This window comes from Pseudophryne corroboree, chromosome 1 (genome assembly GCF_028390025.1).
Source record: "Pseudophryne corroboree isolate aPseCor3 chromosome 1, aPseCor3.hap2, whole genome shotgun sequence".
NCBI classification, from domain to species: domain Eukaryota; kingdom Metazoa; phylum Chordata; class Amphibia; order Anura; family Myobatrachidae; genus Pseudophryne; species Pseudophryne corroboree.
In genome coordinates, this window is record NC_086444.1 from 295,542,425 (window position 1) to 295,570,240 (window position 27,816).

Genomic DNA, 27,816 nt, shown 5'->3' on the forward strand with positions numbered 1-27,816 from the left:
CGCTATTTTAGTTTTTTATTCATTTTGATATTATATATGACGGATATGCTAATCGTTACACTCCTATTCCGGTGACATTAGCATGTTATAGATGGTATTGACATATATTGTGCAAATTCTTAAAGCAATGCCATGAATAGGACATCTCAGCTGTGTGCTGATACTTGTCAGCTCTCAGTATATATATTGGATATTAATGTTGAAATTATTCCTGCTGAGGTTTTCTTTGCTTTCTTCAGTACATACTGAAATGCACAGGAGGAATTTTCAACAAAAAACCCACTAAAGGGTTTTTTAAGGACTGCACTGTTTTTCTATAGGAAAGTAGTAGTAGTAGTAGTAGTAGTAGTAGTAGTAGTAGTAGTAGTATGGCACTTGAAGCATGTAAAAGTGATACTTTACCTGATTAGGTTGCTTCAACTGAACTAGTATATTTCATTGAGATAGCTTCACCCTGATCAGATACAAAATTCCATTAAAAAGCTTTGCTACATGTAATTATACCATGCATGAATGCCCATGTGTAAAACATATGAACTGCCAGGCCAAAGTAAGGATAAATAAACACTGCAGTGTTATCAGAACATATTGGAGAGATCTGTAAAATGAGAGCAACAAGCTGAAAACTAGTGAAGGACAGGTGCAGGAACAGAAGTGTAAAAAAAATAAAAATCTGAGTTCTGAATCATTACATTGAAACGCACTGTTGCGGCATTGCGGTGGCTTGTTCTAGAAGGAAACAAAAAAAGCAATAAGACCATTTCATTAATTCAAGTAACTATTATAGATTTCCACTTTGGACACAGTTCAGCTTAGGCGTCAAAAGAAGTAATGTCCTTTTAGAGTCTCTTGCAATCCATACCCCTTTTTTTATTCTCTACCCGCCTTACTTGTCCACCAATATTAGGATGCCTACTTATATATATGCTCTTGTCGATAGCTTTGTATGGCACAATGCTTTAATTTTTTTCTCTCTCTATTACAGATATTGATGCCTGAAATGGAGACTATGTCTCAACGCATTATGGAGAAATTCTCCTTGACTATACGTGACTAAGGCAAGCATATACATTTGTTGTACTTGATACATGTTGTGAATATACATTCACTCACAGTACATTGCCCAAAGTGGCTTTATGAGTTAGGATCAGTCTGTGTATACTTTCCTACCCACTAAAAATGTAGCCAAGTCACCTGTTAAGTGATTGTCTCCATAGTTGCATCCTTGTTCTGACCCTTTCCTCAGTATGTGTGTAGTGTTTAGTTATATTCTACAAGGTACAATTTAGTAGCTTGTTCTTTAGGTTTCCAGCAACTAAGCAAAACAGTGGGGTTTTTGTGTTTTGCATTAAATCCAAGGAGGAGTACTGGGTTATGCGATTAAGGTGCTTCGGCACTTTCACATTTATCTCCAAAAGTTCAAGCTCTTCCCCCTTTTATATCCCTTTTACTCTCTGGACCTTTGGTATTTTCTAATAAAGCCCGATGTACAGTACACAGTCGTACAGAAAAGACAACATTTTCCAACTAGAACAAGAATAAATGAAAAATAAACCAAAACGGTGAACAAATGTAAAAGTTAGTGTTTCTCTATTGGACTTGACAAAAATCCCATCTACCAAATGACACTCTTTGCTTCTATGTACAACCCTTTGTTCAAGAAAAATAGGAAAAGTATACAAATAAGACAGCCTCCAGCACCATAACTCTTATAGCTGAGGTTATAGTCAACAGGAAGGCAGCCTTCCAGGTACGGATCTCCACCAAATGCATTGTTTCAGTAGTAGTGTGCATTAAGGTTGTCAGCACCATGTTAAGAGCAGAAGGAACCATTGGGGCTATGTATGAAGGCTTTAATGCATTGCTTACCAAAAGAAAAGAGAGCAAAACTCCTTAACATTTAAAGTGCTGTTTAAAACCCTCTCCAGACTTTCCTTTAAGAATAACAGCAACCAGCTCATCTGAAAAGAAGAAGTAGGAAACTCCTTCCCATCACACCAGGGAATGTAGTTCTTCCATATCCAGTGTTATTTCTTTGACAAAACAGGCTTCCTAGCCCTAAGAGATCATGCTCTGAATCACACTGATGCCAATAAAGCCAGCCAAGCTAAACTCTTTTGAAGACGTAAAAAGGGACAAACATGGCACGTCGTTTGTCCTGATGCAAAAGTGCTATTGTTCAATTGCCATCATGTCTATCTGATTGACCCCACATTTCCTCAACCTGAAGACTTCCAGGCCATTCCCTGGTTTGAAGGTGGTGTTTGCTGGGGAAACTCGCTTCCCAGTTTTCTACACCTGGTTATGCTTGGCCCCGCCCATCACAGCATCCTGGTGGCCTCTGTCATGGTCAGGCACTCTTTCCCCCCCCCCCCCCCCCCCCCCTTCCTTCCTCCCTTCCTGGTAATCTTAAATAATCCACCGCTGTGGCGTTGTCTGATGGCTCTTCCTCAAGAACTGGTGTCTTTTTTACTAGAGTTTTGAAAACTATTTTTAGTTCTAGCACATGTAGCAGGAGCTTTAGATTCTCCATTGTCAAAACATCCTGTAACTGCCCCTAAAGATTGATGGCCTGTTGTCAATATCGTAGTCCCAAGTGGAAAAGGGATGACTCCTATTGAGGCTGTTTCAGCTCTACCAACCAGCAAAGCTATAGATGCACCGTGACAGTCTGAAAATATGGTTTGTGATTTTATGTAATTGATAAAGCAACTGAGCAGTTTGGCCTTTCACCAGAGCAGGTGCCTGCAGCAAGGCCAGGGATCTATTCTTGACTAAGAGATCGTACAGGTAAGGGATGACAGTAACCCCCCGGATCTGACTATGGTAGACCGCAATGCCATGAACACCTTCAATGCTGTAATCAAGCAGTATGGCAAGGCTCTAAAGTGAATTTGATGGAACTGAAAGGCAATTCTGAGGAGACACTAGTTTTTGATGACCCATTTCAATTACTCTTTCGACCCTGCCTGACCCAGGCTGAACATTTAGGTATTTCAGGTTCAGTTTAGGTGGGGCTTGTGAAAATTGTCTCTAAGGGAGAATATACCTGAACTAGGCCTTGTACCCTGAGTCAAAACGGGCTCTTTCGGTTTTGCAAAGGAGGAATCTAAAGAGTCTTGGAAGAGAGCATCTCAAAGAGGACAAGACGTTACCTGTGTCTATCATAGGTGGGGTGGAAGAGCGTGCTTTCCTTGTCTCCCTTAAGCCTGCGGGTAGCTGGGTGAGTTCTGCAGTACCCTAGGCAGAATACTTTTTCTAGAAAAACACTGTAACGTAACTTTACGTATGCAGATACAGCCACAGTCGCACACAGCATATAGGCATGCCATATATCATTTTAATCAGCATAAGCTACTTGTGCGTCTATTCACATCATTTTGTGTATAAGATGCATTTTAATGGTCTATGTCGCATTGCGTGGCTAGAAGGGCTGTTTAATGTGCATAGAGGCTAGATGTAAGTGGACACATCTGTAAAAAGAGATGAGGGAAGGCGAGGATAGCTGCTACTGTACAGTCCAGGATGTGTAGTAGCAAGAGACAAAACTACCAGGAAACAAACCAGTGCTACAAAATAGCTCACCACTAATTCTATTCAGATAGAGATGAAAAGGAGTTGCTGCTGGCTTATGTGATCATACTGGTGAGTTTGATTAGTGGGGAAGCAGCACTTGGGGGGACGTGCTATAGATGGGTGTATAGAGTTGAGCTTTTTAGAGGTAAATTTGAAAATGCCTAAGCTTCTGTGACCTCGCGCTGTCCCCAGTGTTCCAGTGTCCCATGGATGAGAGAGGAGAATATTCTGTATGCATTGGCGTCTCATTGGTGCAAGGTGTGCGGGGCCCACACTGCACACACTGAACCCATATAATTAAACCTACCGCTCTGGAGTCCCACAGCAGCGGCCAGCGCTGCAGACATAAATCACTGGGAAAATGGCCACTGCGGCCATTTTCCCAGTTGTTTGCTCATGTACAATAGAGATGTTCCCGGGAACAAGGTGCATGCTCCATGTTCCCGGAGACCTGCGCATGTGCAGTAGACTCTGACATAAAGCCAGAGTATGCTCACTGCCAGAGAGGAGGGGAGGAGGGGACCAGCACGGAGCCTGCTCACTGGCCTTCTCCTCTCTTAAAATGCCCCCTTTCTGTATGAAACATGTTAGTGTAAATCTTCAGTAAATTAAGGTATTTATTTCCTATTTTGCCCTTTCTTGTTAATGAAATATATTTTAGGCATGTGACGACATTTGTTATTGTCCCTGCTTTTGAGTTCATTACTTCCAACAGCTGAGGATTTGGAGTTCTGGGCATTTGCTAATTGTACAGACTGATCTGAATGTGGCATTTGATACAGTGTTCGATATCCTATCTCATTGTAGCTTTGTGGTACATCTTCTATTGTTGACATCTAATCTAAAAAACAGGTCATTTTTCTGACATTCTTTTTTTTTTTTTTTTTTTGTCATAGACCTCAGAATACATTATACAAGCCTATAAATATGGAGCCTTTGAGAAAATTCCTGAATTCATTGCTTTTCGAAACCGGTTGAATAATTCACTTCATTTTGCACAAGTTCGGACAGAAAGAATGTTACTGGATCTTTTACTTGAAGCTAATCTGTAAGAACTCTTTTTGGCCTATCCAACCTTTTCCGGAGCATTTTAAACAGTTTATTGGTTAATGCTCTGGCATACATACAGTACTTTCAGGCTGATAAACTGATGTCACATTATCAACCCGATAATTCTATAGCCGTGGACTCATCTTAATATAACTACTCAACAAATTTGACAAAATTCTCTGCATCTGGCATGTAACTGTGTTTTGCCTAATGTAGGGGATGCTAAATTCAGTGGAAAAATCTGATTTTCTCGATCACGTCACAGTTATTTGATACACACAAACAATAAAAGCTGTAATAGCTATATTTTAAATTAGGATAAGTGAAAATTTCAATTCATTTCTATAGCATTGAAATATTCTCCTTGTATTCATCTATAAAATACTTATAAAGCTACAGAAACACTTAAAAACGTCACAAACACTTCACAATCCACATTAGCCATAATGTAATTGTTAATAAAAGATAAAATGTAAAGTCACTTTGCTTTAGGGAAATTAGATGTTGACTCTTTCCGTTTGTGCAGTGTCTCATTAACCTCTCTAAAAAGGAACCAGCAGTAGTCCTCCATCATTGCAGGGTCCCAACATACTTGGTAGCAATGCTCCATTGTCAGAATCTCTTGGTGAAAACGTTCATCACTTACTCTACATGGATTTGGTATGATGTACCGATGAATGGGATGCCGGCGGTCAGAAAACCAACAACGACATCCCCCCAGAAAGTACCTTAACCTTCCCTGCCCTAACCCTCCCTCGTCAGTGCCTAACCCTCCCAGTGGTGCCTAACCCTAACCCTCCCTTCCGTGCTGCCTAAACCTAATGCTCCCTGCTTGGTGCCTAACCCTAAATTCCCCTTGTAAGTGCCTAACCCTAATCCCTCCTTACCGGTACCTAACATCCCCTTCCTGTCCCTGCATCCTAACCCTAAACCCCATTTCTCTGACGTCCTATTGGATGCTGGGAACTCCGTAAGGACCATGAGGAATAGACGGGCTCCGCAGGAGACTGGGCACTCTAAAAGAAAGATTAGGTACTATCTGGTGTGCACTGGCTCCTCCCTCTATGCCCCTCCTCCAGACCTCAGTTAGAATATGTGCCCGGCCAGAGCTGGGTGCTCCTAGTTGGGCTCTCCTGAGCTTGCTAGAAAAGAAAGTATTTGTTAGGGGAGAGAAGCAAACCTACCTGCTTGCAGCTAGCTTGTGCTTCTTAGGCTACTGGACACCAATAGCTCCAGAGGGTTCGAACACAGGGCCTGACCTCGATCGTCTGTTCCCGGAGCCGCGCCGCCGTCCCCCTTGCAGAGCCAGAAGACAGAAGAGAACGATGAAATCGGCGGCTGAAGACTCCTGTCTTCATTAAGGTAGCGCACAGCACCGCAGCATTGCTCCCACTGCACACCACACACTCCGGTCACTGTAGGGTGCAGGGTGCTGGGGGGAGGCGCCCTGGGCAGCAATTTTAATACCTTTTGGCACAAAAACACACATATACAGTCTAGCACTGTATATGTGTATAAACCCCTGCCATTACAGTACATAAAACGCGGGACAGAAGCCCGCCGCTGAGGGGGCGGGGCCTTCTTCCTCAGCACACCAGCGCCATTTTCCCTGCACAGCTCCGCTGGAAGCAGCTCCCAGGCTCTCCCCTGCAGTATCCTGATACAAAAAGGGTAAAAAAGAGAGGGGGGGGGGGGGGCACATGAATTTAGGCGCAAATAAGATATTTATGCAGCTATTGGGTAAATCACTTTGTATAGTGTAAATCCCTGTGTTATATAGCGCTGTGGTGTGTGCTGGCATACTCTCTCTCTGTCTCCCCAAAGGACTTTGTGGGGTCCTGTCCTCAGTCTGAGCATTCCCTGTGTGTGTGCGGTGTGTCGGTACGGCTGTGTCGACGTGTTTGATGAGGAGGGTTACGTGGAGGCGGAGCAGGGGCAGATAAGTGTGGTGTCGCCCCCGACGGGGCCAACACCTGATTGAATGGATATGTGGAAGGTCTTAACCGACAGTGTCAACTCCTTACATAAAAGGTTCGATGACGCAGCAGCCTTGGGACAGCCGGGGTCTCAGCCCGCGCCTGCCCAGGCGACTCAGAGGCCGTCAGGGGCTCATAAACGACCTCTGGCTCAGATGGTAGACACAGATGTCGACACGGAGTCTGACTCCAGTGTAGATGAGGATGAGACAAATGTACAGTCTACAAAGGCCATCCGATGCATGATTACTGCAATGAAAGATGTATTGCACATTTCTGACGTTACCCCGGTTACCACCAAGAGGGGTATTATGTTTGGGGAGAAAAAGCAGCCAGTGACTTTTCCCCTATCTGATGAATTCAATGAATTGTGTGAAGAAGCGTGGAGTTCCCCTGATAAGAAATTAGTGATTTCTAAGAGGTTACTGATGGCGTACCCTTTCCCGCCAACGGATAGGTTACGTTGGGAAACATCCCCTAGGGTGGACAAGGCGCTCACACGCTTATCTAAAAGGGTGGCACTGCCGTCTCAGGATATGGCCGCCCTAAAGGAGCCTGCGGATAGAAAGCAGGAAGCTATCCTGAAGTCTGTGTATACACACTCTGGTACTCTACTGAGACCTGCTATTGCTTCAGCCTGGATGTGTAGTGCTGCAGCAGCATGGACTGATACACTGTCAGACAACATTGATTCCCTCGACAGGGATACTATTTTGCTAACCATAGAACATATAAAAGACGTCGTCTTATATATGCGGGATGCCCAGAGGGACATTTGCCTGCTGGCATCTAGAATTAATGCAATGTCCATTTCTGCCAGGAGAGTATTATGGACTCGGCAGTGGACAGGTGATGCTGATTCTAAAAAACACATGGAGGTTTTGCCTTATAAGGGTGAGGAATTGTTTGGGGACGGTCTCTCGGTCCTCGTATCCACAGCAACAGCTGGGAAGTCGACTTTTTTACCTCAGGTTCCCTCACAGCCTAAGAAAGCACTGTATTATCAAATGCAGTCCTTTCGGCCTCAGAAAGGCAAGCGGGTCAGAGGCGCATCCTTTCTGGCCAGAGGCAGGGGTAGAGGAAAGAAGCTGCACCAGGCAGCCAGTTCCCAGGAACAAAAATCCTCCCCTGCTTCCACTAAGACCACCGCATGACGTTGGGGCTCCACAGGCGGAGCCAGGTGCGGTGGGGGCGCGTCTCCGAAACTTCAGCAACCAGTGGGTTCGCTCACAAGTGGATCTCTGGGCTGTACAAATTGTATCTCAGGGATACAAGCTGGAGTTCGAGGCGACTCCCCCTCACCGTTACCTCAAATCAGCCTTGCCAGCTGCTCCCAGGGAAAGGGAGGTAGTACTGGCGGCAATTCACAAGCTGTACCTCCAGCAGGTGATAATCAAGGTCCCTCTCCTTCAACAGGGAAGGGGTTACTATTCCACAATGTTTGTGGTACCGAAACCGGACGGTTCGGTGAGACCCATTCTGAATTTAAAATCCTTGAACACTTATATAAAGAAGTTCAAAATGGAATCGCTCAGGGCGGTTATTGCAAGCCTGGAAGAGGGGGATTTTATGGTGTCGCTGGACATCAAGGATGCTTACTTGCATGTCCCCATTTTCCCACCTCACCAGGAGTACCTCAGGTTTGTGGTACAGGACTGTCATTACCAATTCCAGACGTTGCCGTTTGGTCTCTCCACGGCACCGAGAATATTTACCAAGGTAATGGCCAAAATTATGATACTCCTTCGAAGGAAGGGAGTTATAATTATCCCGTACTTGGACGATCTCCTCATAAAGGCGAGGTCCAAAGAGCAGTTGTTGGTCAGCTTAGCACTCTCTCAGGAAGTGTTGCAACAGCACGGCTGGATTCTGAATGTCCCAAAGTCGCAGCTGATTCCTACAACGCGTCTGCCTTTCCTGGGAATGATTCTGGACACAGAACAGAAGAAGGTGTTTCTCCCGGTGGAGAAGGCCCAGGAATTGTCATCTCTGGTCAGGGACCTCCTGAAACCAAAACAGGTGTCGGTGCATCACTGCACGCGAGTCCTGGGAAAGATGGTGGCTTCTTACGCAGCAATTCCATTGCGGCAGGTTCCATGCAAGGATCTTTCAGTGGGATCTGTTGGACAAATGGTCCGGATCGCATCTTCAGATGCATCGGTTAATCACCCTGTCCCCGAGGGCCAGGGTGTCTCTGCTGTGGTGGCTGCAGAGTGCTCATCTTCTCGAGGGCCGCAGGTTCGACATACAGGACTGGGTCCTGGTGACCACGGATGCAAGCCTCCGAGGTGGGGGAGCAGTCACTCAGGGAAGAAACTTCCAAGAACAATGGTCGAGTCAGGAGACTTCACTACACATAAATTTACTGGAACTAAGGGCCATTTACAATGCCCTGAGTCAAGCAGAGCCCCTGCTTCAAAACCAACCAGTACTGATTCAGTCAGACAACATCACGGCGGTCGCCCATGTAAACCGCCAGGGCGGCACAAGAAGCAGGATGGCAATGGCGGAAGCCACAAGGATTCTTCGATGGGTGGAGAATCATGTGCTAGCACTGTCAGCAGTGTTCATTCCGGGAGTGGACAACTGGGAAGCAGACTTCCTCAGCAGGCACGACCTCCACCCGGGAGATTGGGGACTTCATCAAGAAGTCTTCACACAGATTGTAAATCGTTGGGAACTGCCACAGGTGGACATGATGGCGTCCCGCCTCAACAAAAAGCTAAAAAAGTATTGCGCCAGGTCACGGGACCCTCAGGCGATAGCTGTGGACGCACTAGTGACACCGTGGGTGTACCAGTCGGTTTATGTGTTCCCTCCTCTTCCTCTCATACCCAAGGTACTGAGGATAGTAAGAAAGAGAGGAGTAAGAACTATACTCATCGTTCCGGATTGGCCAAGAAGAACTTGGTACCCAGAACTACAAGAAATGATCTCAGAGGACCCATGGCCTCTGCCTCTCAGACAGGACCTGTTACAGCAGGGGCCCTGTCTGTTCCAAGACTTACCGCTGCTGCGTTTGAAGGCATGGCGGTTGAACGCCGGATCCTAACGAAAAAGGGCATTCCGGATGAAGTGATTCCTACGCTGATAAAAGCTAGGAAAGATGTGACAGCAAAGCATTATCACCGCATATGGCGGAAATATGTTGCTTGGTGTGAGGCCAGGAAGGCCCCAACAGAGGAATTCCAGCTGGGTCGATTTCTGCACTTCCTACAGTCAGGGGTGACTATGGGCCTAAAATTGGGGTCCATAAAGGTACAGATTTCGGCCCTATCTATTTTCTTTCAAAAAGAACTGGCTTCACTGCCTGAAGTTCAGACGTTTGAGTGCTGCGTATTCAGCCCCTTTTGTGCCTCCGGTGGCACCTTGGGATCTTAACGTTGTGTTGGATTTCCTGAAATCACACTGGTTTGAGCCACTTAAGACCGTGGAGCTAAAGTATCTCACATGGAAGGTGGTCATGCTGTTGGCCTTAGCTTCAGCTAGGCGTGTGTCAGAATTGGCGGCTTTGTCATGTAAAAGCCCATATCTGATCTTTCATATGGACAGGGCAGAGTTGAGGACTCGTCCCCAATTTCTCCCTAAGGTGGTATCAGCGTTTCATTTGAACCAGCCTATTGTGGTGCCTGCGGCTACTCGGGACTTGGAGGACTCCAGGTTACTTGATGTAGTCAGGGCTTTGAAAATCTATGTAGCCAAGACGGCTGGAGTCAGGAAAACTGACTCGTTGTTTATCCTGCATGCACCCAACAAACTGGGTGCTCCGGCTTCAAAGCAAACTATTGCGCGCTGGATCTGTAACACGATTCAGCAAGCTCATTCTGCGGCAGGGTTACCGCAGCCTAAATCAGTAAAAGCCCATTCCACAAGGAAGGTGGGCTCTTCTTGAACGGCTGCCCGAGGGGTCTCGGCTTTACAGCTTTGCCGAGCTGCTACTTGGTCGGGTTCAAACACATTTGCTTAGTTCTACAAGTTTGATACCCTGGCTGAGGAGGACCTTGCCTTTGCTCATTCGGTGCTGCAGAGTCATCCGCACTCTCCTGCCCGTTTGGGAGCTTTGGTATAATCCCCATGGTCCTTACGGAGTTCCCAGCATCCACTAGGACGTCAGAGAAAATAAGAATTTACTCACCGGTAATTCTATTTCTCGTAGTCCGTAGTGGATGCTGGGCGCCCGTCCCAAGTGCGGACTCTCTGCGATACATGTATATAGTTATTGCTTAACTAAAGGGTTATTGTTATGAGCCATCTGTTACTGAGGCTCAGTTGTTGTTCATACGGTTAACTGGGTAAGGTTATCACAAGTTGTACAGTGTGGCTGGTATGAGTCTTACCCTGGATTCCAAATCCTTTCCTTGTATTGTCAGCTCTTCCGGGCACAGTTTCCCTAACTGAGGTCTGGAGGAGGGGCATAGAGGGAGGAGCCAGTGCACACCAGATAGTACCTAATCTTTCTTTTAGAGTGCCCAGTCTCCTGTGGAGCCAGTCTATTCCCCATGGTCCTTACGGAGTTTCCAGCATCCACTACGGACTACGAGAAATAGAATTACCGGTGAGTAAATTCTTATTTTTACTGCCTTAATCTAACCTCCCACTCCCCACGACAGGACGCGAGCGTGTCACACACTTAAAGATTGTTCGGGATTCCAGGAGTCTGTATTTTGACCGCTGGGATCCCATCCAGCTGCATTTTAAATACATCCCCACTACACATGTTGTCAGGGGAAAAGTTTATATGGGAATATAAAAAGTGAGTTTTAAACGATTCTACAGCCCATATTCTTGTAGTGGTCTAATAGTTAATTCATGATGGACATGTAGTTGGCCTCTTTTCTCTTCTCTAAGAATCCACTCACAGCAGCCTTGAGGAGGGTTCTTCCCCAGGACCAGCACATAGAGGCAGATGAGGAGTCTCGGCAGGATGTGTCCCCCATAGCGCAGCTGATCACTTACTGTGAATAAGAGTTTACATACAATATACCAAAAGATGTGAAGCTTTATCGAAACAGAAAATGGAAGAGAATCCATGTTACTGTGCGCTAAACCAAATTTACTTTATTGTGAGAATATGCTCTCTATATCACGATAACTACAGATGTCAGTCTAGTCTATACACACTACTCAACAGCCATTTTGATTCTGACATGATATATATCAATCTCAATATAATTTTAAGCGCCGACTCCAAATATGCCATCAGAAATTGATATCATGTACGGTTTTTGAGATATTTTAGAAAAATTTCAATTTGAAAAATTAAAGTATTTTTTTTTTTTTTTTTTTACATTCAACATTAATGTTAAACATCATGTCTGCATAGTATTTAAGTTTCCTATAATTGTGTTATGTAGGGTTTTTAATTACAGTTCAAAAACTGTAGCTTAACACTGGTAGGGAAAGCAACATCCAGCGTGTCCTTAAACATTTGGTCAGATGTTTGTATTTGTGAACACGCAAATATGGCTTTCTCTTATGTCCTAGAGCAGTGTTTCCCAACCACGGTCCTCAAGGCACACTAACAGTCCTGGTTTTAGTGATATCCAGGCTTGAACACAGGTGACTTAATTAGTACCTCAGTTATTTTGATTTAACCATCTGTGCTGCAGCCTGGATATCACTAAAACCTGCACTGTTGGTGTGCCTTGAGGACTGTGGTTGGGAATGCCTGTCCTAGAGGATACTGGGGTCCATTTAGTACCATAGGGGTATAGACTGGTCCACTAGGAGCCTTGGGCACTTTAAGAAATCAATAGTGTGCACTGGCTCCTCCCTCTATGCCCCTCCTACCAGACTCTGTTTACAAAATGTGCCCGGAGGAGCCGGTCACGCTTTGGAGAGCTCCTGAAGAGTTTTCTACTTTTATTTTTCTCTGTTATTTTCAGTCAGGGCTGTTTGGCAGCAGCCTGACTGCTTCGTGGGACTTAGGAAGTTGGGCCGTTCTCCCCCCTACAGAGTTAATGGTCCCGTTTCTCTGCTGACAGGACACTGAGCTCCTGAGGGAGCTATTCGCAAGCCACACCACGGCACAGTGTACCCTCCCGCAGCACACCGCCACCCCCTAACAGAGCCAGAAGAGTGGTAAGTACAGCACCGGCGTCCCGGTTAGCGGGTCGCTGCAGGTATGGTGGCACAAGGGTAGGAGCGCAGCTCTGAGTGCAGGCTGCGCTCCATGGGGCTCAGGTGGACATGCGATGTAGTGTGTCCCGCTGATGAGGGGCGCACTGAGCCCCACTGCTTACCCACACCAGCTAACATATAACAGGGGTTTTAACCCTCTGTCGGACACAAATACCTCAGGCCAGTATAAAAAAAAGTGCGGGAAGCCGCGTGCCATTAAGCGGGTGGGGCTTCACACTGAGCGCCATTTTCCCTCTGCAGCTCTCACTGTAAACGCTGGCAGGGAAGCGCAGCAACTCCACAAAGGGGGAAAGGGGGGGGGGGGACACGACTCAGTATTATAAGTATTAATACCCTATTAGGTACTTAGTCTGCACTTAGCTGTGATTATTACCTAAAGGGGTGCTGTGTGGCTGGATTCCTCGTAGCTCTGGATCTCCCGGGAGGGATCTGTTGGTTAATTGTTTTTAACCTGTACTCTCCTGTGTTTGTGTGTGTGTGTCACAAGACGATGTCTAAGGAGGGTGTTTTCTGCACAGCAGAGTATTTTTCTTCCCCAGGGGTATCATTACACTGTACTCAGTACACAGTGTCGTGTTAGTGTGTCTGACCCTGCATGGTTGGATTCCAAAAAGGGGATGATTATTAACGGTCAGATTAAATTATCCAGTAATGAGACAAAGTACTCAAGCACCTCAAACCCTCTACCATTGGTCCACAAAAGTGTACTCTGGCCCACATCTTGCAGGCTGACACTGATGGCGATTCCTCAGATACAGGGGACGGTGAGCTGGTTGCGGGGGGAGGGGAGTTGCACTCAGGGGGGTGCAAGCTCTGATAGAAGCTATTAGAAATGTATTGCAGATTCCTATTGGGTGGCAGTGGACAAGGTGGGATCTTATTTTAATAAAATTATGAATTCCTTAGCTACTTTCCTGCATCAAAAGAGTATATTTCTCGTTTAAAGAAACTTGGGTAAATCCATTGAAACAATTTTCAAATCCATAAGAGGTTGCTCATTCCTTCCCTTTCCCTCAAGAGGATAGGAAGAAATGGGGAAACCCACCAATCATAGATGTATCTGTATGTAGATGGTCACTTAAAATTATTTTACCTGTCTTAGGTGCAGCCTTCTCAAAGGACTCGGCTGTCCGCACAATTGAGACCTCTCCCAGTCCCCGTACACAACTGCAGAGGTGGCCCTGAGACCCACTATAGCTTGTGCATGGATCTCTCCGGCCATGGAAAAATGGTCAGGTAATCCATTTGGCGGGTTTGATTCCTTATCAAGGAGGAGTTAATGTAACTCCTACAGCATATACAGGATTCTGCTAGCCTTATGGTGGAGGCCATAAAGGACATTTGTTTACTCAATGCACACCACTGCTACGGCAGTGTCAGCATGCAGGGGCTTGTGGCTACGCCAGTGGACTGCGGATGCGGATTCCAGGAAAGGCGTGGATTGCCTACCTTTCACAGGTGAAACTCTTTGGAGATTAACTGGATACGTGGATATCCAAGGTTACGGCGGGTAAGTCTACATACCTTCCTTCCGCACCTTCCCCGGCTAGAAAATCCTTCACTGCTCCTACTCTACAGTCCTTTCGGACAGCAAAGTTTTAAAATAAAAAAACCAAAGGTTCTTCTGCGGCCTTCAAAGGCAATAGAGGTAAACCCAGAAAACCAGCAACTGCAGGTACACAGGAACAGACCTCCGGGTCTGCTTCCTCAAAGCCTTCAGCATGACTGTGAACTGCACTGCCTGGGAGACAGGCAGGTGGGAACACGGTTACGTTTTTTCAGTCACGTTTGGTCAACGTCTTGCCAGGATCCCTGGGTCACAGACCTTGTCGCCCAGGGATACAGACTGGAGTTTCGGGAACTCCCACCTCACAGATTCTTCAAATCAGGCTTACCAGCTTCTCTGGAAGCAAGTGTGACCTTACAGGCTGCAATTTAAAAACTGGTGCTGACTCACGTCATTGTCCCCAGTTCCACTTCAACTACAAAACAAGGGTTATTACTCCAACCTGTTTGTGGTACCGAAACTGGATGGTTCGGTGAAGCCCATTCTCTACCTCAAATCTCTGAAAACGTATTTAAGGGTGTTCAAATTCAAGATGGAGTCTCTGAGAGTGGTGATCTCAAGTCTGGAGGAGGGGGAATTCCTGGTGTCTCTGGACATCAAGGATGCGTACCTTCACATTCCGATTTGGCTGCCTCATCAGGCGTATCTACGGTTTGCACTGCAGGACTGTCACTACCAGTTTCAGGCCCTGCCTTTTGGCCTCTCCACGGCACCGAGGGCATTCACCGAGTTAAGGGCAGAGATGATGTTTCTCCTCCACAAACAGGGAGTGAACATAATGCCAAACCGGGACGACCTGATAAAAGCGCCTTCCAGGGAGACTTTGTTGGACAGCATTGCCCTCTCAACCCGACTTCTCCAGGATCACGGGTGGATTCTGAACCTGCCAAAATCCCACCTTGGAACCAACACGGAGACTTCCGTTCCTAGGAATGATCATGGATACGGAGGAACAAAGGGTGTTCCTTCCGTTGGAAAAGGCATTGGTAATCCAGTCCATGGTGCGGGATGTCCTAAATCATACCCGGATATCTGTGCATTCGCCTTCTGGTGAAGATGGTAGCCTCTTACAAGGGTCTGCAGTACGGAAGGTTTCATGACAGGCCATTCCAGCTGGATCTGTTGGACAAATGGTCCGGATCACATCTTCACATGCACCAGAGGACACATCTGTCACCAAAAGCCACGATTTCTCTTCTGTGGGGGCTCCAGACTTCTCACCTGACCGAGCGTCGACGGTTCGGGAGTCAGAATTGGGCTCTGCTAATCATGGACGCAAGCCTCAGAGGTTGAGGAGCAGTCACCAAAGGGGAACAGTTCCAAGGAAAATGGTCAAGTCAGGTAGACATTCTTCCGATCAACATTCTGGAACTAAGGGCCATATACAACGCTCTTCTACAGGCATCGCATCTTCTTCAAGATCAATCCATTCAGGTTCAGTCGGACAATGTAACGGCAGTAACGTACAAAAACCGACTGGGTGGAACGAAGACCAGAGCTGCAATGTCAGAGGTAACAAAAGTTCTCCTCTGGGCAGAAAGACACGCGGTGGCGTTGTCTGCAATCTTCATTCCGGGAGTAGGCACCTGGGAAGCGGTCTTCCTCAGCAGACACGACCTCCACCCAGGAAAGTGGGGCCTTCACCCGCAGGTGTTCGAGTCCTTAACAAGTCGGTGGGGAATTCCACAGATAGACATGATGGCCTCTCGTCTCAACAAGAAGCTAAAAAGCTATTGTTCCAGGTTGAGGGACCCGCAAGCAGTTGCGGTGGACGCTCTGGTGACTCGATGAGTCTACCAGATGGTTTACGTGTTCCCACTTCTTTCACTGTTCCCAAGAATTCTCAAAAGAATAAAAAGGGAAAAAGTTCAAGCGATTCTCATTGCTCCACATTGGCCAAGAAGGACCTGGTACGCGGATCTACTGAAGTTGCTCCTGGAGGACCCATGGCCTCTGCCTCTGCGAGAGGATCTTCTACAACAGGAGCCATTCGTCTATCAAGACTTACTGCGGCTACGTTTGACGGCATGGAAGTTGAGCGTCAGATTTTAGCCCGGAATGGCATTCCGAATAAAGTTATGGCAACCCTGATCCAAGCTAGGAAGGGGGTAACGTCTAAACATTACCACCGTATTTGGAAAAAATGTCTCGTGGTGTGAAAACAGGAAATTTCCTCCAGTGGAATTTCAACTGGAACATTTTCTCCTTTTTCTACAGTCAGGTGTGGATGTGGGCCTAAGTTTGGGCTCTTTGAAATTCCAGATTTCGGCCTTGTCCGTTTTCTTACAGAAACAATTGGCTTCCCTCCCTGTGGTTCAGACATTTTTGAAGTGTTATGCACATCCAACCGCCCTTTGTGCCTCCCACGGCACCTTGGGATCTTAACGTGGTGTTGCAGTTTCTACATTCGGACTTTACAGGAGGTTGACGTTAAGTTTCTTACGTGGAAGACTGTTACACTGTTGGCCTTGGCTTCTGCAAGGCATGTGTCCGAACTAGGGGCGTTGTCTCACAAAAGCTCCTATTTGATTTTTCATGAAGATGGAGCTGAACTCAGAACTCGTCAGCAATTTCTTCCTAAGGTGGTGTCTGCGTTTCATATCAACCAACCTATTGTGGTTCCGGTGCTTACTGACACCTCTGCTACCTCCAAAGTCCCTGGATGTTGTGAGGGCTTGGAAGATCTACGTGAAGAGGACAGCTCGTCACAGAAAATCTGACTCGCTGTTTGTTCTCTATGATCCCAATAAAATTGTGTGTCCTGCTTCAAAGCAGTCTATTGCTCGCTGGATCAGGCTTACTATCCTGCAGGCTTATTCATCCTCAGGATTGCTGGTTCCTAAAGTACAGGTCCACTCTACTAGGTCGGTGGGTTCGTCCTGGGCTGTTGCCCGGGGTGTCTCGGTTTTACAGCTCTGACGAGCAGCTACTTGGTCGGGTTCGAATACGTTTGCAAAGTTCTACAAGTTAGATACTTTGGCCTCTGAGGACCTTCAGTTTGGTCAATCAGTTCTGCAGGAACCTCGGCACTCTCCCACCCGGATTGGGTGCTTTGGTACATCCCCATGGTACTAAATGGACCCCAGTATCCTCTAGGACGTAAGAGAAAATAGGATTTTAATTACCTACCGGTAAATCCTTTTCTCGTAGTTTGTAGAGGATACTGGGCCCAGTGCTTCGTGTTTCCTGCCCATCGTTAAGTAATGTTGTTGGTCCAGCTGTTGCTGTTCCTGTTCAGTTTGATTTGCATGGCTTTCCTCTTGTTTGTGTGTGCTGGTTCGAATCTCAGTGCCTTCCTCAGGATATATCCGTCTCCTCGGGCACAGTTTCTAGACCGAGTCTGGTAGGAGGGACATAAAGGGAGGAGCCAGTGCACATTATTGATTTCTTAAAGTGCCCAAGTGCCCAAGTGTCCTAGTGGACCCGCCTATACCCCCACGGTACTAAATGGACCCCAGTATCCACTACGGACTACGAGTTAATGATTTACCGGTAGATAATTAAAATTCTATTTTTTATTTTCTTCAGTTCCAGTAGTCTAGAAGACAGTGTAAGGGCCATGGGCCTGAGCCCAGAGGAGGATGACATTCCATGGAAGGACTTGCGAGACAACAGGGACCTGACTGTTCTCTTTAATTGGGATTCAAAGGACAGGTAACTGAAGTCCTCTATATAAGTGGTTTTATAGTTAGTCACTATCTAGTCAGCATTTCAATGCCTTTATTTTGGCATTTTCATCAGGACATAAAACAAATGCAATAGTGCTTACCATAAATCGCCCAGACATCTAGTATGAGAACACCATACTCCAGCGAGGGACCACCCACCCACCCAGCAACACAGTGCAGGTGACGTCATCACATTGCACACAGCGACGATGACGTCTCCTGTATACAATCACCATGACAACCGGTATACAGTATATAAATTTTATAAGCTGCAGAAGACATCCATGTGCTGTATATTAGAGATACCTGTGGATTTATAGTCATCCCGTTGCTGTTTTTAGAAATTCCTGCATACTATGCATTTATAGGGACATCCCAGTGCTGTGTATTAGTGATGCATGTGGATTGTGTATTTATAGGCACACCCTGGTGTTGTATATTAGAGATACCTAAATACTGTGCATGCCACTGGCTTGCTGACACAGTGTGTGTACACCTGTAGCAACCTACCCTGCTTAATAATGGCTTACTGACACATTGATTGTCACTACAGCAGCCTACCCTGTATGGCACTGGCTTACTGACACACAGGGGGGTATTCAATTTTTGAAAAGTCAGTTGGGTGTCTGTTTTTCCCCATCTAATAAGAAAAAACAGACACCCAACCGACTTTTCAAACAATTGAAGTCCACCCATTGTGTGTATCTACAGTACATCAGCCTGCCCTGTATAGCACTGACTTATTGGCTGTATCCTATTAAAGGAGATAAAACATTGAGTGTGAAAAAATTAAGTTTATTGCACTTTTTTACAGACTATCCAATTAGGATCATCCGTAAACAAACAAACAAACAAAAAAAAAAAACCCAGCTTTCCTCCCGAAAACAAACCGGTTCAGTGAAACCAGTGTGCTTTCGGTAGAAACAGACCCATTTTCGCATGAAACTGGGCTGTTTCCCAGGATTTGGTTTAGCCTGCCTGAGGCTAATAGGATAGCCTTCGGCGAGACCTTTAGCTGCGATGATTTACCGTGGCTAATAGGATATCGCCCATGGGTGTGGTTCATCAAATCGACAGTGTCTAGGTCGACAATGTTTAGGTCGACCACTACAGGTCGACAGTCACTAGGTCGACATGGATGGAAGGTCGACAGGGTTTCTAGGTCGACATGTGCTAGGTCTAAAGGTCAACATGAGGATTTTTTGTTTGTTTGTTGGTGTCGTTTTCTTCGTAGAGTGACCGGGATCCCAAATTAGTGCACCGCGTCCCCTCGCATGGCTCGCTTCGCTCGCCATGCTTCGGGCATGGTGCCTTCGCTCCACTACCGCTTCACTCGGCACACTTTACCGTTCCAATCGTAGTCCACGTGGATCGTTAAGTATCAAAAAATTCAAAAAAAAGAAAAAAATGTGAAAAACTCATGTCGACCTTTAGACCTGTCGACCTAGAAACCCTGTCGACCTTCCATCCATGTCAACCTAGTGACTGTCGACCTATAGTGGTCGACCTAAACATTGTCGACCTAGACACTGTCGATCTTCAGACCGGATCCCATCGCCCATAGTGTGTATTTATAGTAGCCTACCCTGCATATCACTGGCTTACTGACACTGTGTAACTATAGTAGCCTACCATGTATGGCACTAGCTTACTGACACATTGTGTGTAACTAGAGCAGCCTACTCTTCCAAATAATAACGCTTATCCATAATACCTTAAACCAGAGGTTCCCAAACTGTGTGCCGTGGCTCCCTGGGGTGCCTCGGGACACTTGCAGGGGTGCCCTGGGTTGGTGGTCCAGGACCAATTCAAATTATTCATGGTCAATATAATAGGCAAAACCAGTGCTGGTGGCTGCCAGTCATAAAATATGTGGCCAAACAGAAGCAAATCTTGTCCCTCAGCACACAACTGACCCTAAGGATGACATATAAACGCGATAAAATTAATGTAATATTTCTTTCTCTGACGTCCTAGTGGATGCTGGGACTTCCGTAAGGACCATGGGGAATAGCGGCTCCGCAGGAGACTGGGCACAAAAGTAAAAGCTTTAGACTAGCTGGTGTGCACTGGCTCCTCCCCCTATGACCCTCCTCCAAGCCTCAGTTAGATTTTTGTGCCCGAACGAGAAGGGTGCATGCTAGGTGGCTCTCCTGAGCTGCTTAGAAGTAAAAGTTTAAATAGGTTTTCTCTATCGTCCTAGTGGATGCTGGGGTTCCTGAAAGGACCATGGGGAATAGCGGCTCCGCAGGAGACAGGGCACAAAAAGTAAAGCTTTAGGATCAGGTGGTGTGCACTGGCTCCTCCCCCTATGACCCTCCTCCAAGCCTCTGTTAGATTTTTGTGCCCGGCCGAGAAGGGTGCAATCTAGGTGGCTCTCCTAAAGAGCTGCTTAGAAAAGTTTAGCTTAGGTTTTTTATTGTACAGTGAGTCCTGCTGGCAACAGGATCACTGCAACGAGGGACTTAGGGGAGAAGAAGTGAACTCACCTGCGTGCAGGATGGATTGGCTTCTTGGCTACTGGACATTAGCTCCAGAGGGACGATCACAGGTACAGCCTGGATGGTCACCGGAGCCTCGCCGCCGGCCCCCTTGCAGATGCTGAAACGAGAAGAGGTCCAGAATCGGCGGCAGAAGACTCCTCAGTCTTCTTAAGGTAGCGCACAGCACTGCAGCTGTGCGCCATTTTCCTCTCAGCACACTTCACACGGCAGTCACTGAGGGTGCAGGGCGCTGGGAGGGGGGCGCCCTGGGAGGCAAATGAAAACTAGTGATGAGCGAGGTTCGGTTTTACTCGGTTTTACTCGGTTTTACTCGGTTCTCAAAACGGCATCTTATTGGCTATCCAAAACACGTGACATCCGTGAGCCAATAAGATGCCGTTTTGAGAACCGAGTAAAACCGAGTAAAACCGAATCCGCTCATCACTAATGAAAACCTTTTTTGGCTAAAAATACCTCACATATAGCCTCCGGGGGCTATATGGAGATATTTAACCCCTGCCAGAATCCGTTAAGAGCGGGAGACGAGGCCGCCGAAAAAGGGGCGGGGCCTATCTCCTCAGCACACAGCGCCATTTTCCCTCACAGAAAGGCTGGAGGGAAGGCTCCCAGGCTCTCCCCTGCACTGCACTACAGAAACAGGGTTAAAACAGAGAGGGGGGGCACTAAATTGGCGTTAGAAATATATAAAAAAGATGCTATAAGGGAAAACACTTATATAAGGTTGTCCCTATATAATTATAGCGTTTTTGGTGTGTGCTGGCAAACTCTCCCTCTGTCTCTCCAAAGGGCTAGTAGGTCCTGTCCTCTATCAGAGCATTCCCTGTGTGTGTGCTGTGTGTCGGTACGTGTGTGTCGACATGTATGAGGACGATGTTGGTGAGGAGGCGGAGCAATTGCCTGTAATGGTGATGTCACTCTCTAGGGAGGCGACACCAGAATGGATGGCTTATTTAGGGAATTAAGTGATAATGTCAACACGCGCCAAGGTCGGTTGACGACATGAGACGGCCGACAAACAATTAGTACCGGTCCAGACGTCTCAAAAACACCGTCAGGGGTTTTAAAACGCCCGTTTACTTTAGTCGGTCGACACAGACACAGACAGGGACACTGAATCCAGTGTCGACGGTGAATAAACAAACAAACGTATTCCTTATTAGGGCCACACGTTAAGGGCAATGAAGGAGGTGTTACATATTTCTGATACTACAAGTACCACAAAAGAGGGTATTATGTGGGATGTGAAAAAACTACCGTAGTTTTTCCTGAATCAGAAAAATTAAATGAAGTGTGTGATGATGCGTGGGTTCCCCCCGATAGAAAATATGGGCGGTATACCCTTTCCCGCCAGAAGTTGGGGCGCGTTGGGAAACACCCCTTAGGGTGGATAAGGCGCTCACACGCTTATCAGAACAAGTGGCGGTACCGTCTATAGATAGGGCCGTCCTCAAGGAGCCAGCTGACAGGAGGCTGGAAAAATATCATAAAAAGTATATACACACATACTGGTGTTATACTGCGACCAGCGATCGCCTCAGCCTGGATGTGCAGAGCTGGGGTGGCTTGGTCGGATTCCCTGACTAAAAATATTGATACCCTTGACAGGGACAGTATTTTATTGACTATAGAGCATTTAAAGGATGTATTTCTATATATGCGAGATGCACAGAGGGATATTTGCACTCTGGCATCAAGAGTAAGTGCGATGTCCATATCTGCCAGAAGATGTTTATGGACACGACAGTGGTCAGGTGATGCAGATTCCAAACGGCACAAAGGTGTATTGCCGTATAAAGGAAGAGGAGTTATTTGGGGTCGGTCCATCGGACCTGGTGGCCACGGCAACTGCTGGAAAATCCACCGTTTTTACCCTAAGTCACATCTCTGCAGAAAAAGACACCGTCTTTTCAGCTTCAGTCCTTTCGTCCCTATAAGAGTCATATCTGCCCAGGGATAGAGGAAAGGGAAGAAGACTGCAGCAGGCAGCCCATTCCCAGGAACAGAAGCGTTCCACCGCTTCTGACAAGCTCTCAGCATGACGCTGAGACCGTACAGGACCCCTGGATCCTACAAGTAGTATCCCAGGGGTACAGTTTGGAATGTCGAGACGTTTCCCCTGCGCAGGCTCCTGAAGGCTGCTTTACCAAGGTCTCCCTCCGACAAGGAGGCAGTATGGGAAAAAATTCACGAGCTGTATTCCCAGCAGGTGATAATTAAAATTACCCCTCCTACAACAAGAAAAGGGGTATTATTCCACACTATATTGTGGTACTGAAGCCAGAAGGCTAGGTGAGACCTATTCTAAATCTAAAAAAATTTGAACACTTACAAAGGTTCAAATCAAGATGGAGTCACTCAGAGCAGTGATAACGAACCGGGAAGAAGGGGACTATCTGGTGTCCCGAGACATCAGGGATGCTTACCTCCATGTCCCAAATTTGCCCTTATCACTAAGGGTACCTCAGGTTCGTGGTATAAAACTGTCACTATCAGTTTCAGACGCTGCCGTTTGGATTGTCTACGGCACCCCGGGTCTTTACCAAGGTAATGGCCGAAATGATGGTTCTTCTTCGAAGAAAAGGCGTCTTAATTATCCCTTACTTGGACGATCTCCTGATAAGGGCAAAGTCCAGGGAACAGTTGGAGGTCGGAGTAGCACTATCTCGGATACTGTTACAACAGCAGGGGTGGATTCTAAAGATTCCAAAATCGCAGCTGATCCCGACAACAAGTCTCCTGTGCTTAGGGATGATTCTGGACACAGTCCAGAAAAAGGTGTTTCTCCCGGAAGAGAAAGCCAGGGAGTTATCCGAGCTAGTCAGGAACCTCCTAAAATCAGTGCATCATTGCACAAGGGCCATGGTAAAAAAAATGGTGACTTCCTTCGAAGCAATTCCAGTCGGCAGATTTCATGCAAGAACTTTTCAGTGGGATCTGCTGGACAAATGGTCCGGATCGCATTTTCAGATGCATCAGCGGATAACCCTATATCCAAGGACAAGGGTGTCTCTCCTGTGGTGGTTACAGAGTGCTCATCTTCTAGAGGGCCGCAGATTCGGCATTCAGTTTTGGATGTTGGTGACCACGGAGGCCAGCCCGAGAGGCTGGGGAGCAGTCACACAAGGAAAAAATTTCCAGGGAGTGTGATCAAGTCTGGAGATTTTTCTCCACATAAATATAGCTAAGGGTAAATTTATAATGCTCTAAGCTTAGCAAGACCTCTGCTTCAAGGTCAGCCGGTATTGATCCAGTGGGATAAAACATCACGGCAGTCGCCCACGTAAATAGGTACTGAGAATTATAAGACGTAGAGGAGTAAGAACTATACTCATGGCTCCGGATTGGCCAAGAAGGACTTGGTACCCGGAACTTCAAGAGATGCTCACAGAGGACTTATGGCCTCTGCCGCTAAGAAGGGACTTGTTTCAGCAAGTACCATGTCTGTTCCAAGACTTACCGCAGCTGCGTTTGACGGCATGGCGGTGGAACGCCGGATCCTAAGGGAAAAGGCATTCAGGAAGAGGTCATTCCTACCCTGGTCAAAGCCAGAAAGGAGGTGACCGCACAACATTATCACCACATGTGGCGAAAATATGTTGCGTGGTGTGAGGCCAGGAAGGCCCCACGAAGAAATCTCAACTCGGTCGATTCCTGCATTTCTTGCAAACAGGAGTGTCTATGGGCCTCAAATTGGGGTCCATTAAGGTTCAAATTTCGGCCCTGTCGATTTTTCTTCCAGAAAGAATTGGCTTCAGTTTCCTGAAGTCCAGAAGTTGTCAAGGGAGTATTGCATATACAACCCCCTTTTGTGCCTCCAGTGGCACTGTGGGATCTCAACGTAGTTCTGGGATTCCTCAAAACACATTGGTTTAAAACCAGTCAAATCTGTGGATTTGAAGCATCTCACATGAAAAGTGAACATGCTCTTGGACCTGGCCTGGATCAGGCGAGTGTCAAATTGGTGGTTTTTTTCTCAAAAAAGCCCATATCTGTTTGTCCATTCGGACAGGGCAGAGCTGCGGACTCGTCCCCAGTTCTCTCCCTAAGGTGGTGTCAGTGTTTCACCTGAACCAGCTTATTGTGGTGTCTTGCGCCTACTAGGGACTTGGAGGACTCCAAGTTGCTAGATGTGGTCAGGGCCCTGAAAATATAGGTTCCAGGACGGCTGAAGTCAGGAGAACTGACTTGCTGTTATCCTGTATGCACCCAACAAACTGGGTGCTCTTGCTTTTAAGCAGACTTTTGCTAGTTGGATGTGTAATACAATTCAGCTTGCACATTCTGTGGCAGGCCTGCCACAGCCAAAATATGTAAATGCCCATTCCACAAGGAAGGTGGGCTCATCTTGGGCGGCTCCCCGAGGGGTCTCGGCTTTACAACTTTGCCGAGCGGCTATTTAATCAGGGGCAAACACGTTTGTAAAATCCTACAAATTTGATACCCTGGCTAAGGAGGACCTGGAGTTCTCTCATTCGGTGCTGCAGTGTCATCCGCACTCTCCCGCCCGTTTGGGAGCTTTGGTATAATCCCCATGGTCCTTTCAGGAACCCCAGCATCCACTAGGACGATAGAGAAAATAAGAATTTACTTACCGATAATTCTTTTTCTCGGAGTCCGTAGTGGATGCTGGGCGCCCATCCCAAGTGCGGATTATCTGCATTACTTGTACATAGTTACAAAAATCGGGTTATTATTGTTGTGAGCCATCTTTTCAGAGGCTCCGCTGTTATCATACTGTTAACTGGGTTCAGATCACAGGTTGTACAGTGTGATTGGTGTGGCTGGTATGAGTCTTACCCGGGATTCATAAATCCTTCCTTATTGTGTACGCTCGTCCGGGCACAGTACCTAACTGAGGCTTGGAGGAGGGTCATAGGGGGAGGAGCCAGTGCACACCACCTGATCCTAAAGCTTTACTTTTTGTGCCCTGTCTCCTGCGGAGCCGCTATTCCCCATGGTCCTTTCAGGAACCCCAGCATCCACTACGGACTCCGAGAAATAGAATTATCGGTAAGTAAATTCTTATTTTTTATTTTCAGTGAGTCCTGCTGGCAACAGGCTCACTGCATCGTGGGACTAAGGGGAGAAGAAGCGAACTCACCTGCGTGCAGAGTGGATTGGGCTTCTTGGCTACTGGACATTAGCTCCAGAGGGACGATCACAGGTTCAGCCTGGATGGGTCCCGGAGCCGCGCCGCCGGCCCCCTTACAGAGCCAGAAGAGCGAAGAGGTCCGGAGAAATCGGCGGCAGAAGACGTTCCTGTCTTCAAATAAGGTAGCGCACAGCACTGCAGCTGTGCGCCATTGCTCTCAGCACACTTCACACTCCGGTCACTGAGGCTGCAGGGCGCTGGGGGGGAGCGCCCTGAGACGCAATAAAACACTGTAAAAACCTTATATGGCTAAAGAAATGCATCACATATAGCTCCTGGGCTATATGGATGCATTTAACCCCTGACAGTTTTCCTGAAAAAAGCGGGAGAAAAGGCCGCCGTGAAGGGGGCGGAGCCTTTCTCCTCAGCACACAAGCGCCATTTTCTTTCACAGCTCCGCTGGAAGGACGGCTCCCTGACTCTCCCCTGCAGTCCTGCACTACAGAAACAGGGTAAAACAGAGAGGGGGGGCACTATTGGCAGCTAATATATAAATACAGCAGCTATAACAGGGAGTAACACTTATATAAGGTTATCCCTGTATATATATAGCGCTCTGGTGTGTGCTGGCAAACTCTCCCTGTGTCTCCCCAAAGGGCTAGTGGGGTCCTGTCCTCTATCAGAGCATTCCCTGTGTGTGTGCTGGGTGTCGGTACGATTGTGTCGACATGTATGAGGAGGAAAATGATGTGGAAGCAGAGCAATTGCCCGTGTTAGTGATGTCACCCCCTAGGAAGTTGACACCTGACTGGATGGTCGTATTTAAAGAATTACGTGACAATGTCAGCACTTTGCAAAAAACTGTTGACGACATGAGACAGCCGGCAAATCAGTTAGTGCCTGTTCAGGAGTCTCAGACACCGTCAGGGGCGCTAAAACGCCCGTTACCTCAGATGGTCGACACAGACCCAGACACGGATACTGAATCCAGTGTTGACGGTGAGGAGACAAACGTAATGTCCAGTAGGGCCACACGTTACATGATCACGGCAATGAAGGAGGCATTGAACATTTCTGACACTACAAGTACAGGTTGAGTCTCCCTTATCCAAAATGCTTGGGACCAGAGGTATTTTGGATATGGGATTTTTCCGTATTTTGGAATAATTGCATACCATAATGAGATATCATGGCGAAGGGACCTAAATCTAAGCACAGAATGCATTTATGTTACATATACACCTTATACACACAGCCTGAAGGTCATTTTAGCCAATATTTTTTGTAACTTTGTGCATTAAACAAAGTGTGTCTACATTTACACAATTCAGTTATGTTTCATATACACCTTATACACACAGCCTGAAGGTCATTTAATACAATATTATTAATAACTTTGTGTAATAAAGAAAGTTTGTGTACATTGAGCCATCAAAAAACAAAGGTTTCACTATCTCACTCTCACTCAAAAAAGTCCGTATTTCGGAATATTCCGTATTTCGGAATATTTGGATATGGGATACTCAACCTGTACCACAAAAAAGGGTATTATGTGGGGTGTGAAAAAACTACCAGTAGTTTTTCCTGAATCAGAGGAATTAAATGAGGTGTGTGATAAAGCGTGGGTTTCCCCCGATAAAAAACTGCTGATTTCTAACAAATTATTGGCACTATACCCTTTCCCGCCAGAGGTTAGGGCACGTTGGGAAACACCCCCTAGGGTAGATAAGGCGCTCACACGCTTATCAAAACAAGTGGCGTTACCGTCTCCTGATACGGCCGCCCTCAAGGAACCAGCTGATAGAAGGCTGGAAAATATCCTAAAAGGTATATACACACATACTGGTGTTATACTGCGACCAGCAATCGCCTCAGCCTGGATGTGCAGTGCTGGAGTGGCTTGGTCGGATTCCCTGACTGAAAATATTGATACCCTGGATAGGGACAGTATTTTATTAACTATAGAGCATTTAAAGGATGCATTACTATATATGCGAGATGCACAGAGGGATATTTGCACCCTGGCATCAAGAGTGAGTGCGATGTCCATTTCTGCCAGAAGGGCGTTATGGACGCGACAGTGGTCAGGTGATGCAGATTCCAAACGACATATGGAAGTATTGCCGTATAAAGGGGAGGAGTTATTTGGGGTCGGTCTATCAGACCTGGTGGCAACGGCTGGAAAGTCCACCTTTTTACCCCAGGTCACCTCTCAGCAGAAAAAGACACCGTCTTTTCAAAC

The 27,816-nt window shown here is 46.8% G+C and overlaps 1 protein-coding gene across 2 annotated transcripts in view; it reads left to right on the forward strand.

Moving 5' to 3' along the window:
• The window catches only part of NAA25 (N-alpha-acetyltransferase 25, NatB auxiliary subunit), a 335,868-nt gene that overhangs the window by 211,149 nt on the left and 96,903 nt on the right, over positions 1-27,816 (forward strand). For both annotated transcript variants that reach the window (XM_063964363.1, XM_063964364.1), the window contains exons 16-17: positions 4,473-4,624; positions 17,839-17,964. In XM_063964363.1, coding sequence (XP_063820433.1) covers positions 4,473-4,624; positions 17,839-17,964 — 278 coding nt within the window. The remainder of the gene's footprint in view (positions 1-4,472; positions 4,625-17,838; positions 17,965-27,816) is intronic.